Source organism: Ambystoma mexicanum, chromosome 4q (genome assembly GCF_040938575.1).
Source record: "Ambystoma mexicanum isolate Mex_15411 chromosome 4q, UKY_AmexF1_1, whole genome shotgun sequence".
Classification (NCBI taxonomy): Eukaryota; Metazoa; Chordata; class Amphibia; order Caudata; family Ambystomatidae; genus Ambystoma; species Ambystoma mexicanum.
In genome coordinates this window covers 258,934,852-258,955,292 of record NC_090928.1, presented here as the reverse complement: position 1 = coordinate 258,955,292, position 20,441 = coordinate 258,934,852, and the positions used below count along the sequence as shown (strand labels likewise).

At 47.6% G+C, this 20,441-nt stretch overlaps 1 protein-coding gene across 1 annotated transcript in view; it reads left to right on the top strand.

Annotated features, from left to right (window-relative positions):
* Positions 1-20,441, top strand: part of LOC138467234 (kinesin-like protein KIF28) — a 516,126-nt gene that overhangs the window by 333,754 nt on the left and 161,931 nt on the right. Inside the window, exons 15-16 of the mRNA XM_069607266.1 lie at positions 7,016-7,290; positions 10,916-11,050. Coding sequence (XP_069463367.1) covers positions 7,016-7,290; positions 10,916-11,050 — 410 coding nt within the window. The remainder of the gene's footprint in view (positions 1-7,015; positions 7,291-10,915; positions 11,051-20,441) is intronic.

Sequence of the window (20,441 nt, the reverse complement as noted above, 5' to 3'; positions counted from 1 at the left end):
TCGCCAGCTTGCAGGCAAGGAGCTCTGCAAGCAACCTGATAACACTAAAAGGCACCTAAGCTTCACAACAGACAAAAGCACAAGCTCAGTTGGCAGGAGGTGCAGCAAGTCCGCCCCGTGTAGAGACTGGTGGGGCTTGTGAACATCCCCAAGCAATAGAGAAAGACACAAATGTTCAGCGGAAGCCTACCACTGCATGGCCACCCTAGAGGTGGGCAACCAAGCAGGATGGGGCTCCTCACCAGAAGATGGTTGACACCCTTATGTTTTCTTAACACAGCACGCTCTGCAGCTCAAAAAGCCATACATGAGAAATTGTAGTTTATCCTAATCACTGCGACTAAGTAAGCCGGCTCCTGATGAGTAAAACAGCTTCTGTTGACTTCCCGCTAACTAGCCCAAATACAATTCCGAGCAGAGTATTTAAGGAAGGACAACCAAGAGGGTGGTGTGGAAGTTAAGAGACAGTCAGTGGACCCAGGAGAGAAGCAAGTGAAGCGAGAGGATAGAGGAGAGGGAGGTCAGAGCAGAGTGAGAGATAGAAATACAAGAGGTGGTGGAGGGCAAACAAGTGGGGAGAGGAGAGGAGGTGGCGGCAAAGCAACTGCAGGGATGGAGGGTCAGCAGGAGAGAGAGCGAGAGGAAGGAAGAGGTAAAGAGTGAGAGTAAGAGTGGGAAAGGAGGAAACTGCGAGAAAGGGGACAGTAGAGCAGGAGAAGGAGAGAGTGAGAGGGAAAGGGAGGAGGAGGTTGAATAGAAACAGCTATTGAGGAAAGAGGGGGAGAAGGATAATCAAGGAAAGGAAGCAGAAACGATGAACCTGCTGAGAGCAAGGAGGGAAGACTGAGCAGGAGCACACAGACGAGGAGAGAAGAAGAATATGATATTTAGGGAGAGAGATGAAGTGGAGGAGGAGGAACAACAACATAGTAAGAATGGAGAGGAGGAGGAGGAAGAGAAGCAATAGAGAGGAGGGAAAGGATGGAGTGGTCAGGGGAGAGAGTGAGAAAGGTGTGGATGAACATCTAAGAAAGAAAGGAAAAGAGAAGGGGAAGATAGAAGCAATACTGAGCGGAAGAAGAGAAGTGGAGACCCCTTCAAGGCCTAGGCATGAAAGGTGCTACTAAGCTTGTTGAGGGGGACCAGAACAAGAGCCATAGATACACTGGAGATTAGGGTCTAGTGGAGGTGACCTATTGTCCAGGCCTAAGTTTTGCTACAGTGTTTTTAAGACCAAACAAGAGGGGGAGGGGGGAGTTACCGTACATACAGGTCCAACTATTAAGCCGTGCTTGATGCCTGACCCCATCAGATGACCTATGGCACCAGGTTGGTGGTACCTCATAGCAGAGTACAGGAGAACCAGTGCTTCATCCTGTTGAACCCTGCTCCAGATATGAAAGGTACAGAGTCAGAAAAGTGATTTCGACACTATGCAATCCCAGAGACTGTGAGTGACTATTCGACTTGCCTGGGGAGGTGCCGCTGAATGAAGGGAGAGAGAGAAGAACTGGGGACCACGGTCCTAAAGGAAGTTAAAGATCACATAATAGATCAAAGTGTTTACCACACATGCTCTAACCCAGTCACCGTTTCTTTATCCCCTGCTTCCTTTAGTGCTATGAATAAAGCACCCAGAAAGTGTCAATTTGGTATTGATTCATCTATTGCTCTATCAGCCGTTAAACTACCCAGTCACAAGTTCCTTGAGCCTCGAGAGGAGTCCCAACTGCCTCTAGAGGGGTAATATCTGAGGCGTCCAATTAAGAGTTCTAAATGCCTCACAAGCACACTCGAGAGGCTTACCCTGGCCTTAGGCTCCAGCCACAGACCTAGGGTTGACGATCTTACCCAGTCACAAGGCCCACTAGAACCAGGTGTCCCAGCCTCATTTAGAAGCATACATTCTAAAGTGCCCTAGTGATAGATCCACAAGTCACACAAGCACCTTTGGAGTGCTGCTCCTGGTCTTGCGCTCCAGCCAGCAACTCATGGTAATTTTCCCTACCCACTAATGAGTTCCACAAGCCCTCCTAGCCTCCTCCAGAGGGGTAAGGCTCAATGCGCCCCAGTTAGAATTCCATCAGGTACTCTTGGGATGCTACGCTGGCTGTCCCCTACCCTGTCACATGTTCTAAAAGCCCTGAGAGTGGACCCCACATCCTCTGAATTAGTAGCTAAAGGAATCCCAGCTAGAGCTTCAGGGGTATTGTGAGCACACGTGGGACGCTGCCCCTTGTCTTGCACAAGGGCCATCACCCGGATTGACTTTCTCTACTCATTGAAGAGTCCCACAATCCCGAGAGGCACCACAACCTCCACTTGGGAAGTTCCATCAAATGCTCACTTGAACTTGTTCTCCAGTTAAGCATTGATGAGTTTGCTCAGACCTGGCCCCGTGCCAGCCAGAGTACACCGATTATAAAAAGACTTAGCCAGCCTCCTCTGGACTATTGTAGACAGTGTGCATTGGGCCTGTTTACCCTCCACTTAGCTGCCACTGTCCTCACCAGGCTAGGTGAAGACCATAAGGAGATTCCCATTCAGTCCGTGTAGCTTAGTGTGCAACACGCGTGCCATCTTTTTGTGGCTAGGACAAGTGGGGAGAGAAACCCAGTAACCACCTTGCATTAAATACACTGGTTGCATTGCTTTACTGTGACTAGGGAGGAGAAGATCCCAGGATTGGTTGGATGCAGAAGATGACCACTCAGTGGCTATTTGTAAGCATGTGACAAGTGCATACTTTTTTGTGACCAGGGAGGTAAAGTGATTATCTTGAGTGTTAACATTTCCAGTGCACCTAAACATGCTGGGCGAGGGACAGGGCTAGGAGGTGTGTTACATCAGCTGCTGCGTGGGCTGGGGATAACAGAATTAGCAGCACCTTTTGCCACACATCACACTGGTGTGAAAGATGACATAATACATCCTGTTACATCATGTTGAAAATCATATATATTTCTTAGATGTTAAGGAAGACCATGCCACAGTTTAGTGCCCAGAAGTGAGATACACCTTCCTCCAGCAAAGGTAAAATGAATCCTGGGCCTCTCTAGCAAGAGTCTGCGCTCAGAACATAGGGTTTCTTAAGGTGGTAGGGTTCATATATCATTGATGCAGGCTTGGGTAATATACTAAATATACATCTATAAAAAATAGTTGCTGCCTTAAGATGAACACTTTCCTGAATGGGAAGCCAATGCAGATGATGAAGGATAGGTGTAACATTAGCAATATATGGTGAAGTTGCAACTGTGTTGGCCGCTGTATCTTGATGACTTTACATTATTTGGGTTAAGATATAATGGCCTCCGCATAAACCGAGTTACCATACTAAATGTTTGCCTTCACCATCGATTTGGCTACACTGCCCAGTTTTGGAGGTGGTTACCATAAAGAAATGTGGCCGTAACAATGGGTTTGGCTATAAAGCCCAGATGACTTTCAGCAGAGTAGGGTCAGATTTGTGCGAGCAGTCAGATACAGTAGCTAGTACTACTGTCTAGAGCAAGGCTGTGCAACCTGTGGCTCTAGAGTTGGTTTGGACTGTAACTCCCATGATGCCTCGTCATTGACTATGCTGGTTAGAACTAACAAGAGTTTTGGCCAAAACATCTGGAGAGCCAATTGTTGCTTCAGGGACGTCATTTAGGGGTCGCCAGAGGTCGCAACTGTGACCTCTGAGGTCTCCCTTACGACCCCTGAGGTCTCCCTTGTGACCTCTGCGGTCTCACTTGCGACCTCAAAAAGAAAATCCTTTTTTTTGTTGTAATGCAAGCTCCTGGGCTGTGGCCCGCATCATGTGGCTCTTTACTTCTGGAGTGGCTGGCTTGGCTGGCTTTCTTGTTCAGGCCTCTTAAAAAAAACGGGAAAAAAAGAACAGGAGTGCCACAAGTCTAACACTTTCAGCAATTACCCTAAATAATAAAGAATAGGACAACCAAATAATGTGTCTTTCTGGAATTCTATTCAATAATTGCTAGACTCATTAAAGTTTTATTTCAGGCACACTTCAGGGGGTGAGTCACTGATTTAGTCTGTTCTTAAATGCCTCAACTCAGCCTTTCATCCTTCTGAGGTCGATAAATGAGTACCAACACAGGTTGGGTGATATTGGGTTTATATTTTTTCTATATAAAGCGCTTAAGCGTAAGTGCTATATAATAACACATTATCATTTGGTCATGGACGTCTGCTTGCATTCACAGTAATTTGGTAATATGGGCCTATATACACTGATCTTAACGATACATATGGCGATCCATTCTTGTATGAAATGTACATCACATTATAGTGATATCGTAACCATATTTTTCGCAGTGTACAATGCTATGTGATGCCACTTCCTGTTTTGTCAATGGGTGAAAGGTCATGTTCCATCGCTTCCTGCAATATCACTTCAGGGTGGGGTCAAATGCATCACTTCCTGTGATGTCATCAGGGGGTCAAGGCTCGTGTGATGTCCCTTCCGCTACCCCTGCCATTTTGGTGAAATGACGTCCTTGTGTTGCATGCACCTTATCAAGAGAGTTCATTGGGGCTGTCATTATAATCGTGAGTCAAAAATCACACCCAGTGATTTAACCGAGGGCAATATAGGAAGATTCATGGAGGTTATTGCTCAAGCAAGGGGGGATAATTTCAGAATCATTGAGATGAGTGTTTATGATGTAGCCCTACCTTGTTGCTATTAAGACATAGGCATTTTAGTTTCACCTGGATTTTTATGTCCCTACAAATTTTATCAAGGCAAGTATGGCCAAGTGTAGTGTCTCCAGTCAATTTAAAATACAAATGAGTGCTGTGGCGGAGTCAGGGTGGGAGCAGGGGGTGGGGGTTAGCCGCCCGACCCTGGCTCCCCTCTGGTGCAAAGTGCGCCCCCCCACCCGCCAGCCTGCACCTGGTGCCCTATTATTCGCCCCGGCAGCAAAAGCTGCCTCTGCTACTGAATGAGTGTCAGCAGTACAACAATGGTAGCCAAACATTAAGTCTAGATAAAAGATCATGAAAAGGTTTACCATAAACATAACAGAGCAGAGGGGAAAGAGCCTATCCCAGTGGATTCCCACACTGTACCAGAGTAGGTTTACTTTCAAGATGCAGTAAACTGACAAAGTTATCACGATTTTCAGGAAAGGATTTAAAACACCTAAGAGCGTCATGTTTCACTCCCACTACGGTAACAAAGGTGGAAATAATTATCTCATGGTCAATGGTACTGGATGCAGCAGAATAATCCATCCTTATGAGTAAAGTATTGTTATTTTCATCCAGGTTACAAAGCCAATCCAAAAAAAAACTAGAGAAGTCACATTTCTGGTCTGCGGTCAGATCTGCAGCTGGAATGTTTGTCACACAAACAATTGTTGACTTCCTCAAAGATTGCAACTGAATAGTGACCACTTTTTAAAATGACTTTACTAAGAATGCAGTGTTACAGATGGGACTATAGTTCCCTGGAACATCGGGGTTCAATGTGGGAGCGGGTTATTTAAATACAGTTGTGGTGCAGGACTTCTTAGGATTGTGGCTGAAACAAAATTTCTTCTTAAGAGAATTGTTTACAAATGTAGTAATGAAAGGAAGTAACAAAGACAGCCTCATTATGAGCCCGGCGGGTTGCTCCCAGACTTGTAATATTTTACCGGCGCCTGTCTTCCCGGTGCCACTGAGACATACAAGTCCCGGCGGTGCGGGAAATTAGGCGCCGGATTTCGTAACTCCCCAATCCTATAGCGTCCCATGGGACTCTATGGGAGTGGGGAGAGAGAAGCATCCTTACAAACGGAGCCGGCTCTTCCGTGAAGAGTCTGTCTATCATGGCTGCTGCGCCCGGCAGGGTCAGACCTGTTGGCCGCAGCGGCCCCAGCAGACAAACTTGTAATTTGCTGATCTTGAAACAAGGGTGCTGGTGTGCTTACAACCACCCTTGTTCCCGGACCGGCAAAGTCGTAATGAGGCCTAATATGTTACAATTTGTAATGTAGGGCATGGATTTACAGGGTACGGGGTAGATTTCATGATGCTCACAATCTTTCTAAAATATTCCTTGGAGATTATACTAAAATGGAAACTGCTCATTGGTTCCGTAACTTGTAATTTTCTATGCAAACTGTTACCTCACTGGTCTGCAACCTGTAACCTAGAGCACAGAATAGAACAATAAACGTTCAGGCCACAATAGGCCTCATTATAAATGTGGCGGGAACGGTGCCGGTAAGGCACCAGCACCGTTCATACCGGACTGCTGCATTACGAGTTCTGCTCGCGGGTCCCTGACAGCCCGCCAGGTCCTACCTGGCAGGCTGTGCGGCACCTGCGAGCAGAACTCGTAATGCCGCCGGCACCGTTATTAACGGTGCCGGCGCAGCCATGCTCCCCACACCCATTCTGCCCTATGCCCCTATGGGGCAGAATGGGGATCGGGAGCCCGGCATTACTGCCTCCCACGAATGGGCAATTACCGGCCCACTCATCTCGTAATGGGTCGGTTATTGCCCAATCGTGGTTAGCGGTGCCGGTAGCGAGCATGGCGGTAGCCGTGCCTGTTATACAGGCACGGCTACCGCCATGCTCGTAATGAGGCACAATGTCTTTTGATTGCTGTACATTTGCAATGCGACGCAACTGTTGAATGAAACACCTGCTAAGCAAAAACAAATGCACAAATAAATAAACTTATCTGCAAAATGTAAAAGGAGTATCATGGACACTGACTGATGCTAAAGCCCTGCGATGGGGTTTAACTTGTCTAGGCTGGTTTGACTCTGTAATAAACAGTTTATAATAATGTGCCAGTTATCACTTTCCACCTGCACGGTTTGCACTAACGTCAGTTAAAACAATTATCTGTATCTTTTAAAAAGATTAAGGAGCTAATTTTCACAATTGCAAATTTAAAAGTCTGTGTGCGCAATTATTTGAAAAACATTATTTCCACCAATGTTTAGAGAATCAAAAGTGACCAAAAAAACTATTTCTCATTTTCGACTAATCATGTGACCATTTCTAGGTGTGGGTATGGTCCAAAGCCAAGTTCATCAACAGGAAGTATTTGATGGAGGAACTTTATCAGCGTTTTTTAAGCGGCGAAGATGTCGGAATTGACAATGAGAGTGATCCGTTCTGGGACCCCGTTGGGGTCATTCATTTGGGATCGGCTCACATATGGCTTCAGTCCCTGGCATACTGTATGAAACTGGAGGAACAAACTGAACTTCTGAACTCTGAGGGCGTGGAAGAAGCCATATTACTTATCAACATAATACCCTGCTCCAGCTCAGGAAAGTATGTACATTTCCTTTCAAAATAAAATGGTGTGGCTGGTCTTAATGCAAAGAACATTGGGAAAAATATGTAATTTTTCCCCTTTGTTAAACTTAATTCCAAGTCTGAAGGCTATTATTATCGCATCCATTCTCATTTATTTTTAAGAGGTGGAAAAATAAATCTCAAAAAGGCCAAAAAACGACCTCATGGCCAAATGGTCTCTTCAGGGCAACAACCTCTCTCATACAACAGGATTTCCAAAAAGAAGGTCTACTTCACATTAAGGAACTCATTTGTTTTTGTCTTTTCATTGTGGTTTTTGAACATCGGGATGTCATTACAAGCAGCGATGATGCACGAGGAGACAATCCAGATAACACTGGCAGTCCCTGCTAAGGGGGCCCTTTACGGCAGGTGTGGATGTCTGAATGAGAGTAAACCAGTTGATGAAGGGGGGCTATAACTGAATTTAGACCAGGGACAGTGACTTAGGAGTAGACATAAGATGTACAATAACGTCCAAGTACATAAACCTCCACACAATATAGAGAAACAAGCATCCCCAGACATGAGTCGGTCTTGTTGGGCCTCATCAGTGAGAAGTAGCTCAGGTTTCTAGGCCCAGCAGGCACGGGACCCACATCTGGGCATACCCAATCCACTAGGGGTGACAAAGCAAAACAAAAGAGGTGATGGCTGGAAGGTGCAGAATTAATATTAACCTCTGGCACTGCTCTGGGCAACCCTCCAGACCATCGTTCTTTGCCTGCCAAGCCATTGCAAGAGGGGAAAGACCATATGCAAATCAGGCTTGGTCCCACCACAAAAGGGGCAGTCCAGCCTGAACTGCTTGGTCGCATCCCTTCTGCACGAGACCACAAGCACCCCCAGACATGTTTCGGCCTCCATTGTTTTATGTGTATGCTAAGACCCTCCATGATTTGTTGAACAATTCCGGTATAATGTTTCAAAATTATGCTGATGATACTCAGATTGTGTTCCATCTTAAAGTATCTTCTCAGGATAACCTGGGTTTCATCCAGAAGACAGTTCAGAACATTTCAGATTGGATGGCCACCAACTGGCTTGGTCTTAATCAAGTGAAAACTGACCTTCTAGGGATCCCTCTTCCCTCAATGCGAGTGAAAGAATTGGATTCTCCTTGTGAGATTGTTCTTTCAGATTGTTCCATTTCATTATTAGATTAGGTTAAATCATGATGAGCGCTGCTGGGTGCATCGTTACCCAGGCAAGGACATATTAGCTACATTGGGCCTCATTACAAGTGTGCCGGTCCAGAAACAACAGTGCCAGTATGCCTACCAGCATAGTTGTTTCTGGATCGGCACACTATGGGTTTTCCTGCCGGAGCCGATGTGCCGGACAGGGCAGACCCTGCCGGACACAGCGGGCATGGTAAGCAAGCCGTAACGGAAGCACTGGCACTGTTATTAACGATGCCAGTGCTTCCGTGTTGCCCATTGGGAATGGGGAATTACAATTTACCGGTGCATGACTTTCCGGAACTTGCGAGACTGGCGCCGGTAAATCTTGCAAATCTGGCGACAACTCTCCGGTAGCACCAGCACGGTTACCGCCAGACTTGTAATGAGGCCCACAGTGCTACTTTAGCTAGGGCTATAATAGGAGCAAGAATCGATTATTTTATCAGCTTGTTCGTTGGTTTAAACAAACAGCCTAGTAACTGCTTACCAAAGCTTCAAAATGCAGCGCCCCATAATATTAAAAATGTCAACAAATTCGACCATATCACACCCAACGTGCCAAAGTGCAGGTCTGTCATGCACAGGACTGTGGCAGTTCATGCATCACATGTGTGTTACATTGGTGAGCACTCCTCCCAGTCATTCCTACCCTTGTCTCTTCGGACCCATGTATGATTTAGTTGATGGTGTTTCTACTTACCCAGGATCCAAGTCCATTGTTCTCTGTAGCTCTTCGTGTCTGCAGACAGTGTGCCATTCCGCAGGACCATTGCATCGTGGGAGGGGCCCAAGAAACAGACACAATAGTGCTTTACTGTGATGTTTGCATCACAAGTCACCTGTACATTTATGGAATGCTGTTGCTTCCGGTGCACCTCTCCCGGGAACCTTGGGGGCCACTAGAGTGACATGACTACAGCCCAGAGCTGCTGCGACATTGGGGGAGTGGGTTGCTGCATAGCATTTTGCCTTATTTACCTCTGCTGGGATGGTGGGCCGGGAAATGTGCTCGGGTGTATGGTGCACAAGCACATCTAGTACCTGACCAAGCACTCTGGAGTAGGCGTGCCGTGCAGCATGTACACAGTGTGCTGGAAAGTGCAAATTGCACCAATGTGCAGCACCAGCAACAGTGATGGGAATGCTGTTGTTATCTTTATCCTGCTCTCTAAATCTGCTTGTGTCAGGGTGAATAGCTCAGCTATGATCTCCCTGTTGCGGGAGTACATTGTAATTAGCTGCCCATGGCCTCAGCCAGGGAATGGACACTCTCCTTGCGCAGAGTCTCCTCCGCCTTTGCGCATGCTCTATATTTGTGTGCTGCTGCGCATGTCTCTGCAGCTCTATGTGGAGCAGGAGATACTGGAGCTCAAAGATTGCTACTGCTATTGGCTGCATGGTGTTTGGGAGCGTGTTTGAGAAAGGTGTGCCCCTTACCTTCCTTTGAAGGAAGTATTGGGTACACTTACTTGTGGATTTCATTTCCATCACCCGGATGCATTTATCGTGCCATAATTACTGCCCATTTTGCCAGTATTTCAGGAGCATTTCACCTCATAATACAGTGGAGGTAAATTAGCCCCAGGGGAAGGGAATTACCGCCGGTACCGAAGCTAGTTCCTCTGGTGGAATTAGCACTGGGAGAATGACTGCTCATTTTCAATTACCTTTGATTTGGCAGAACAGTAAACATAGCAGTAATTCTGTTACCACCACTTCTTGCCCTTACCGCCCAACTATTGCTGAGGAAATGTTTACTCTTTAGTGTGGATTATTCCTTTGAACATAATTATCAGAGTTCGCCTGCAGGCTCATCTCAAGACGAGCCAGTGCATTCTTAATTACTGTTACAGCCACACACACCGCATCTAGGGTTTGAAGTTTACCATACAAGACTTACTGCCTCATTCCGAGTTTGGTGGTCATTTGGTGGTAAATCCACAGAATGACCGCACAATTGGTTACCATTACCACCACTCAGTCCTGTGGACTTGCCAGGGGATTCCGCTCGGTGGTGTGGTGACGTTAGTCCCCATTTTAGAGTCCATCAGGTTCCATGGGGATTTTACCACATTTATGCAAGCAGTAATTCTGCTGTGGTAAATCCACCAATTACTGGCGTTAAAGTGGAGGATTTACCTCCAGCGCCATGCTGGAGGTAAATCCCCCACTTCAAGGCCAAACTCGTAGTTTGACAGTGCAGTAAATGCAGTGGTAATTCCTTTACCTCCCGTGGTAACGGGATCACTATAACATTTTTACTCCACTGCCAAACTTGTAATGAGGCAATCAACAAAGAACTGGACAGATAAAGTCAGAACAGAAACATACCCCCAGGGACTATGAAGTATAATGTCCGTAGGAGCATTTCCAAGAACACGAGGTCAGAGTGTAACTGTTTACTGCATCTCTTTCAGACCCCTGGATGAGGAGGATATAGTTATTGACCCTCTGGAGCTGTTGGGAAGAAGAATCGACTTCCAGATTCACATCTTACGGTGCCTAGGAGTCAAATGGTTGAAAGACGTCGCACAGAGGGGAATTCAAATTGGGTACAGTACATGCAACGAAAATGCACGCATGAAATGAATGTAAATGCTCTCTCCATTCAGTGTATAGTCCTTGTTAGATTCGGCACGACGGGAGAAACGCATGTCCTGCTCTGTGCGACTGGAAAGAACAATAGTTTGTTGTGCGTGACACACCCTTCTCCCCACAAATCATGTAACAGCCATGTTATTTTTTTGTGCATGCTTATGAAGTAAATGGCACTTGTGAATGTCTTGCTTTTCTTTGTTCAACTTTCATTTCGGGTTTCTACTTCTTTTTTTACAGCGTGCTCCAACACTGCATTGCCTCTTTTTCATTGGCTACTGTCTTGACTTCCACTGTCTGACCCTCTCCACTTTTGTGACGTCACTTCATCATGGAAACACTAGCAATATGGCAAGCAGTAGAAGCCAACTAACCGTCACATTTCCTTGTGTGTGGCTTCCATAAGCCATGAGCTACTATTTCCCTTTCTGAATTCTGTAGCCTTGTTCTGCGACATCAAGGAGAGGATTATGGAATTCGTAATCAACTGGTGTGACATCACGACAGGGGGATGCAGCAAGTTCTCGGCAAAGATATTTGTATTTTATGTTTCGGTTGTTATGGGCTTAGGGGAGGAAAGGAACCTGGTCACTTACAATAATAAAAGGCCAGATATATGTTTGTCCGATGCAGTCATGCGCAGTAGAGACTGTCCGCTTCACCTGTTGTCACTGCTAGCGGGAGCTGTTGCCTTAGGAATACATTACTTTCTTTTTTTCCCCATACAGAGGGCTTTCTGTAAATACAATTATTTCAGCCTGTGTACACTGGCTTTTCCACTAGTTGGTATATTCTGTATAGTCCCCCCCCACCTCCCGGACAGTGCAGAGGGTGGATAGGACAGGCAGGTGGGCCACACACACAACAATAAAAGGATAGATGTGTAGCTTCCAAACACTGGGTGCATTTCACCCCGTGGCTCCGAGTTACACAACTCAAGCTGTGTTCTTATTGCCTATCAGATATCACTTGTAACAGCTGGATGGATTATTTCCCTGTAGTTGTTCGGTACCCCGTTATAAGTCTGTGCACAGGCCAAATGACAAGATAAACCTGGTTATTATTGCTGAATGAAAACTTACCACAGACCCACCCCACGCCCTGCACATTTTGGAGCTCTCAAGTATCCCCTTGCATGCATGAGTAGGTCAACCAGTTATGTTTTTTTCTTTGCCTTCTGGGACCATTTTAATTTCAGGATTGCAAGTCCCAAAATGTAAGGAAATATAGAAGAGGGCTGTTGGATGCCCTGCCACGCACAGCATGACATGAAGTACTGATTTCCTGTTAGGTAGAGACACTGCTTTGCATCTCGTGTTAAAGCCTCTGATTGTCTCGTGTTAAAGCCTCTGATTGCAGCTCCTTTCTGCCTTAAACAAACTCCTGGACCCTAATATAAAAACTTGGTGCCAGCACAGTGCACTTTTAGCGCCAGCGTAAATCTGCAACAGAGCAAAAATGCATTGGAACAACATATATTAGCACTTTTGACATTTTTTTTTACATGTGTAAAGATTGTAGTGCACCAGCGCAGTTTTCAGTAATGCAGGCCGAGGAGTCATAATCTTAAATACATCGCAACTCATTACAAGTTTTCTGGTGTGGTAATAAAGTGCTGGTAGCACTGTGTACCGGCACTATTACCAGACAAGCCAATTCTGGGGCATGTTGCCAGAAACACTGCACTGGTAACACCATACTCCGGTGCCCAAAACACAGGCAATGGTTCTAGTTCAACCCCCCCCCCCTCCCCCCCCCACGATCCACCCAGCCCGCAGACACCTGCCACTAACACCAGCATCACAGGAACACAGGCACATTACGAGCATGGATATTCCGGTACCACCGGTAGAAAAATGCTGGTAGTACCGGAAAATGCATGCCGGAAACACAGGCACCGCGGACCAGGGGGTAAATGGTGACTGGTGGGGATAATGAGGCCACAGGTGCACCAATTCCCCCAGCTGCACCCAACACAGCCAGGCACAGTAGAAAAAGCCAACACCCACACCCAGAACACTCCCTCAACACAACCATGCGGTCTCTCACAGTAGTAGCAATGGACATGGAGGTGCTGCACACTGCAGTGCAGCTGAATGAGCTGGAGCAGCACCAATGGTGACAGGGGGCCAGGGAGAGGAGAAGGAGGAAGAGGAGGAGGATGATGGCTGGGATGAAGTGGCAAGGCGGAGGCAAGCTGTTATACCCTGTACAAGGACCACACCCTGAGCCCTGACAGATGGCCAGACAGACAGCTTGCAGGGGTGGACTGGGAACTAAAAGAGGCCCTGGAAATAATTGCTGGTGACCAAAAGAGGCCCTGGAAATAATGTTCAAAGTGGCCCCATATGACACATATTCAGCAAGCCCAATGCTTTTCCTATGAGAACATTTGGAAATACCACACAAAAGAGGCCCAGGGTGCAGAGGCCCACCGGGAAATCTCCAGAATTCCCTATGGGCCAGTCCACCACTGACAGCTTATACCAGCTAAACCGCGAGACAATACATTTATTTTTTATTTTATTGTACATTTGTATGGCGCCTATATACAGGTGTTTCCAGGAACCACAACACAAGATGGGGTGGAGGGGGGCATGGGAATCAAAAAGTAAAACAAACACAAAACGGTTATATTGGCCTTGTGACAATTCTACTGTGCAAGTCCATGAAAAAGGTGGTAAGTGCAAAGGGGAGGGGGTGTGGGAGAAGAGCAGGAGTGGGATGCCCCAAAGGTGGGGGGGGCAAGTGCTGGGTGGGCCAAGGCGGCGCGTGCCAGGGGAGAGGGGGGAAGGGGAGGATGAGTGTGGTGGACAGGCAGGGCCAAGTTGGGCTAGTCTGGGAAAGGGGGCCCGAGGGCAAGTGCTGAGAAAGGATGCTGGAGGGACTGGTAGGGCCTGGTCTGGCACCTGTAAGACTCTTAAGGGACCAGGCCACCAGTCGCAGAAGCAGATGCGGAGTTAACACAGGAGCGGGTGAGCAAAAGAAGAAGAGAAAAGGAACGTTTTGAGAAGTTTCGGATCTTAAGAAGATCTGGCTCAAGTCTGAGGGGGGAGGGAAGCTATTCCAAAGGGAGGAGCCATCCGAGGAAAGGGATCTTCTTCCTCTCTCTCTCTACTTGGAGAATCATTTTATCTGCAGAGAGTTGGAGCCAGAAGACCAACAGACTCTGGCCGGGAGGTATTTAGGGAGGGAAAGCTAAATGTAAAAAGGTCCCAGGCCCAAGACAGCCTTGTGGATGATGCAAAGTGTCTTGAATTTGATCCTTGTGGTCACCGGGAGCCAGTGGAGAGATTTTAGGGTTGGAGAGATGCGGTCCTTGGGCTTGAGGCCAAGGATAAGTCTTGTAGTCCTATTCTGGATTAGTTGAAGGGGGCAAAGGGAGGAAAGAGGCAGGTTGAGGAAAAGGCTGCTGCAGTAGTCTAGCCCAGAGAGAACCAGGGCTCTGGAGACATTGAGCTTCTGGGGGAAGGTGAGGAAAGGTAGAATTCCCCTGAGGAGATGCAACTGGAATTTGGACCATTTGGCAAATTCCATGATGTGAGGAGAGAAAGAGGAGTCAAAAATGACCCCAAGGTTTTTTGCTTCACAAGTGGGTGAGGGGGGAGGTCCTGGGGAAACTGTCCAGAGAGAGGTAGGGAAACAAGGGGCAGGCGTCCTGATGAGAAGGATCTCTGTCTTACTGACATTCAAGCAGAGATCATTGGCTGAGCACCATGCCTGAATAGCAGTCAGGTAGTCAGGCATGAGGGAGGAGGAGAAGGTAGGGGAAGGCAGCTTGAAGGAGAACTGGGTGTCGTCTGCGTAACACTGGAAATGAGGGGAGAAAGTGAAGATCAGGTGGGCCCGAGGTGCTAGGTAGATGTATAAGAGCCATGGTGATAGGATAGAGCCCTGAGGAATGCCACAGGTAGAGAGTGAGGTGGAGGAGAGAAAAGTACCCATTTGCACTTGGGAGGTCTGTTAAAGAGGAAGGAGGTTAGCCACACCAGTGCCCTGTCCATGATGCCTAAGGTATCATGGAGACCGTTTATGAGGATGGAGTGGTTGATTGTGTCAAAAGCAAAAGAAAGATCGAGGAGTATCAGGACAGAGGGAGTATTATAATCCAGGTTAGAGAGTAGGTGTTCACTGGTGTTCAGGAGAGCAGTTTCCTTGCCTCTGGATGCCCTGAAACCAGACTGGTGGCCATGGAGGCAGCCGGCCATTTCGGTGTGGAGGGTCAGTTGGGGGATGAACAGCTTCTCCATGAGTTTGCCCAAAAAAGGGGTGATAGAGATAGGGTGATAGTTAGCTGGGCAAGAAGAGTCAGCAGATGGTTTTTTAAGGAGAGGGTGCACAAGAAAGTGCTTAAGGGGTTGAGGGATGGAGCCAGCGACAAATGAGTAGTAGCAGAGGTCAGCTAAGGCTGGAGTGAGAGATGCACTGTTGTCCTTTATGGTTCTGGACGAGCAGGGGAGCACCTGTCTGGAAGGAGACTTTCATAGAGCGGACCACTCTCGAGATCTCATCAGGTGCAATGGGAGAGAAAGAGGAGCGTACGGAGGGGGAGGAGGGGGGCCAGGGGAGGCAAGAGAAGAGGTGGGTTGGGGGGGAGCAGAAGACAGAGAGGACAGGATGTCCAGAGTTTTGGAGAAAAAGTGGGCGGCCTGTGAGGAGCAGAGGGCCTGGGAGGGAGGAGAGGAGTCTGTGGTAGGATTGGCAAGTTCCTTGCAGATTTCAGCCGTGTTATTTGGAGCTCTAGAGATGCAGGCCTGGACATGAGCCCTCTTCTTGGAGCAGATGGATAGACGGTATTGCCTTTGGAGTAGGCGACAGGCCAGTTTGTCTGAGGATGAGCTAAATGCCTACCACTTCCGCTCTGCAGCTTTTCACTTGCGTTTCAAAGAGGCCACGTCAGAGTCATACCAAGAATTGCATTCGGAGGCAAGCTTCATGCAGATCCACTTGACATGGGCAAGGATGTCCAGGGTGTTAGAGGTGGAGGTTAGCAAGAACAGAGACAGAAGGAGAGTCTAATGAAGGGGAAGGAGGAGGGATGAAAGAAGAGACAAAAGCAGAGACTGACACATGCTTCATCGGTCGAATGACAGAGAAGGAGACTGGTAGTGCAGGAGGAGGTGTCAGGGGACAGGGAAGGTCAAGGTGGGAAGAGAGGAGAGAGTGGTCAGAACAGGAGAGAGGGGTAGTGAGCGGGTTGGAGAAAGGGATGTCTGTTGAGATGAGAGCATCCAAGGTGTGTCCGGCAGAGTGGGTTGGGCCAGAGGGAAGGATGGTGAGGAAAAGAGTGTTGCAGAGGTCTTTGAAAAAAACAGTGGCCATATCAGAAGATGCTAGGTGGATATTGAAGTCCCCAAGGAAGATATTTTTGGGTGAGGAGGCAAGAAGAGAGGATGACAGGTTGGCTAATTCTCAGAGGAAGAGGGAGGACGGTCTGGGAGTTCTGTGGATGGTAGTGAGAGTTAGAGAAAAAGTAGGTGAGACAGACAGCCTGCAGACTAGGCTTTCAAAGGATGATTTGGTTTGAGTGGGCATGGTGGAGGCAGGAACCCACTCAGGGAAGTTCATGGCTACTCCACCACCGGACCAAGAGAGGACCTGGGATTGGATAGGATCTTGAAGCCCTCAGGGAGAAGAGTGTCAAAAGGAGTGACAGAGCTGTACTCGAAAGACATCTCAGTGAGAGCAAGGATGTCAAGGTCAAGGTCTTCAAGGAGGTGACAGATGTCAGAGGAGTGTTTGATAGGAGAGCGGGAATTGAGAGTAACTAAGTGAAGCTGGTTGCCCCCTTTAAAAGATTTACAAGGGAGGGCACAGGGGTACAGTGCCACCACTGGGGAAAGAGGATGAGGGAGGAGCCGGACGGTGGGTTGGAAGGAGAGGAGAGGAGTTGAAGAGAGAAGGAAGATGCCTGTCAAGAAGCAGAAGGTTGGGCTGCGAGCCCTGGGCCATGATAGTGCCATTATGATAGACATTAAGGGTGCATTTGGAAGATGCAAAGTAAGCCAAGATCACTTCCCATCTGGTACCACCAGTAATGGGTGAGGAGGTGAAACTACTGAACCTAATCCAGGGTGACATAGGGAGCAGGATCGGCATCCAGACAGCCATACATTTGTTGAAGCTGGTGTCGGTCCTGCACTTCCTCGCCATAGGCAGGTACCAGCCCTCCGTGGGCCGGATGCATGGCATAGCGCAGCCTGCCTTCTCCAGTGTGCTGGTGCATGTACTGGAGGCCCTCCTGTGCCATGTGGGCCAGCACATTGCCCTCACGTGCTTGGTGCATTGGACAGCACACATGTTGAGCTGGTGCACTCCCACGCCACAGAGGAGGTGTACAGGAACCGAAGGCAGTACCATCCCTCAATGTACAGATGACCTGTGACGCAGACCTGACCATCATGCACTGCTGCGCCCAGTTCCCAGGGTCAACCCATGACTCCATGGTTCTGTGGAACAGCACCAGGACAGCATACATGGCGCGGCAGAGAGGACAAAGTACCTGGATGTTGGGTCAGTACATGGACAAGTACACACACATTGCTGCATGGGTCACATGCTGTTAGGGAGAATTCTCATTGATAGCTAATTTCCCTCACCTAGTGAGTCCCCCAGCAGCTTTGCTGGACCTCTGAAGTTTATTTTTTTCCACTTGGTAAGAGTGTGAGTTTTTCCCCCTCTCTTACCTGTGTTTTGTCATGTGTATTTCTCTGTTTTTTTGATTGTGGACTCTGGAGTACACCACTTCAGTGGCCCCCTTCTTTTGTGTGTCACACAGCACCTTCAGTGCAGTGGCACAGGGTTGTCTTTGAGACTTCCCACCGACTCCATTTCTGAGGCTGACTACAGTCCCCCAGAAAAGGGTAAAGTTGCCAATAACTTTACTTAGTCAATCTACCACAGATCCAGTACACCCTATCTTCCATGGAGTAATGGAAAGGGTTACTTCGTATCCCTTTTTATCTGTACCTCCTAGAGCACTGTTTTGCTCTTTTAACATTTAGACTTGGCTGGTGGTAGTGGTATCTACCCTAACTTTTCTACCGCGATTATATTAGATAAATGTGGTATTGTTTTAGGCTATTATATTAGCCTCGAACATAAACCTGCTTGACCAAATTGTCTTTCTTTTGGTTCCGGTTGGGTTTATTCGCCATTTCTTTTTGTTAAAATCCTTCTTGTGTTTTACTTTGCGCAGCAAACTAGGTTCGCCTTCTTTGTTCATCGTCTTTTGGCGGGCTTCTGCCCAGAAGCCCTCGACCAGGCGCCTGGGTGTCTAGGTGGGCTGAATTGAGGGAGGGGTGAAGACACCCCCTGCACAGGGTATCCTAGGAAACCCAAGTCGCACTTTGCCATGATTGGCTGAGGTGGTTGTCCAGGCTGGACAACCCCCGTGCTGGGTGATTGACAGCCAGGCTGTGTGAATGGGGGTTTGTGCATAAAAGGCAGGTCTCTTGGGCTAGAAGTCAGAGTCGCCACTGGAACTACAAGGAACCGAAGAGAAGCGGAGAGAACGACGACTACTGCCACTACCCCGTCCTGGTGAAACCCTGCTGCAGTCCTGAGCTATATACCCTTCGACGACTAGAGAAGATCCAGTCCGGAGTCTTCTTCCCTTGAGCCTGGTGGGGATAACAAGCTCATCTTCCACAGCCAGAGGATCCTCTTCCTTGGTCAAAATCGCTGCACACTGCTGTAGTGGTTCGGATAGCCATCTGAAGAGCCTCTCCTGTTTTTAAGGAGCGCACCTTTTATTCACGTCGCTGATGCCGGCTTCATCCCTGTGTGGTGCAGACCCCATTCAGACGTCCTCCTTCACCTCGAAGCTCCAGGAACTGTGGATCTGCGGGAAACCAACAGGTACAACTGCCAGGGCACCAGCTGCACCATTGGAATAAGGTACTGTGTTCTGCTTGAGGAAACAGAGTGAACCCCCTTTTCTTCATCTTCAAGGCTTGCCCTTGCCTTCCCACCTTTTTATAATGTTTACTTCCGAACATTGACAATATGGAAGTACTCTTGGCTACATTGAATCGTGAACTGTCTGACTGTGTGATCTTCGACAACAGGTCCCCGGTGTCACTTGACCCTGGCTCCGGCCCTTTAACTCTTGAACTCCTGTCTCTGAGTGTTTCTCGATTCTGTCTGCCTAACCAAAATATTGCCTGTGATTTTTGCCTCCAACTCCCTCTGGGTATCACAGGTGCTAAGTGTGTTTTTGCCCCGGTAGCATTTCATGTCACGGATACGCATTTAATTAGTAGACCGAACTGTCAAAAAGTGATCGCAATCGTATTCGCGGTAACATGTTTTGTTCGTAACACTGGTCCATTCAAACACAGGGTACTTACCTTGAGACGTACTGTACAAAGTGAATTGGTTAGTTGTAGTATATTTTTCATGTGGTTTTACATCTAATAGAAGTGTCGTGTTTACAACAAATGGTTTAAAAATAAATGTACTTATATTTTTCTACCTGAAAACTTGAGTCAGTGGTTGCTTGAGTCTCAGTAATTGTGGTCCCTTTGTGTAATCTCTGTTACTGCTCATATACTCTTGAGATAAGCCTGGCTGCTCCGCCACTGCTACCACTCTGACATAGTAGTGCAGGCTTGTACCAATGGTAAAACTTGTATTGCCACCTGTAGTCTTAATTGTGTGTACTGGTCCCTAAAGGCACTGCAGTAGATTCTGTCTAACACTGGTGTACAGCGGTGAGGATTTTGAAGTAGAGTGATTACACTTAGAGTGCTGCTATTGCTTGGGTTCAACTAACCACAAGGCTAACACCACTAATTCTTATTAACTAGGAAATCATGTCTAATATGGAAAGCTACACTGAAGAGAGTCTTTTACTCTACACTGCAGAGGTTCTGAGAACCATGTGTAGGGATAAGAATCTCTGTGGTAAAGGAAAGATATCTGAACTGGTTGCAAAGTTAATGGGAAAAAGTATAGAGAGTGGGTCAGAAGGGCCTACCCCTCCAGCAAATGTGGATTTTGATGTTTCTGATTCTGAGAGTGTTACTTTAGAAGAAGTAGATGAGTCCTTGTTAGGAAACCCTAAAACTCCTTTGCCTGCTCAGAATGCACAACCTCTGTCCACAGGGCCCCCCACAGGTCCTACACTTACTCCTGAGTGTATTGCACTGGAGAGAATTAGACTTGAATTGGAAGTGAAACGTATTGATGCACAACTGCCATGAAACATCAAGAGTTAAGGCTCAGAGAAATGGAGCTGAACCATGAACTAGAAATGAAGAAACTGGCTCTAGAAAATGCTTCTCTCCCAGAGTCTTCCAGCCCTAAGAGACCACGTATGCCAAAGGAAATGATTGGTATGTATGA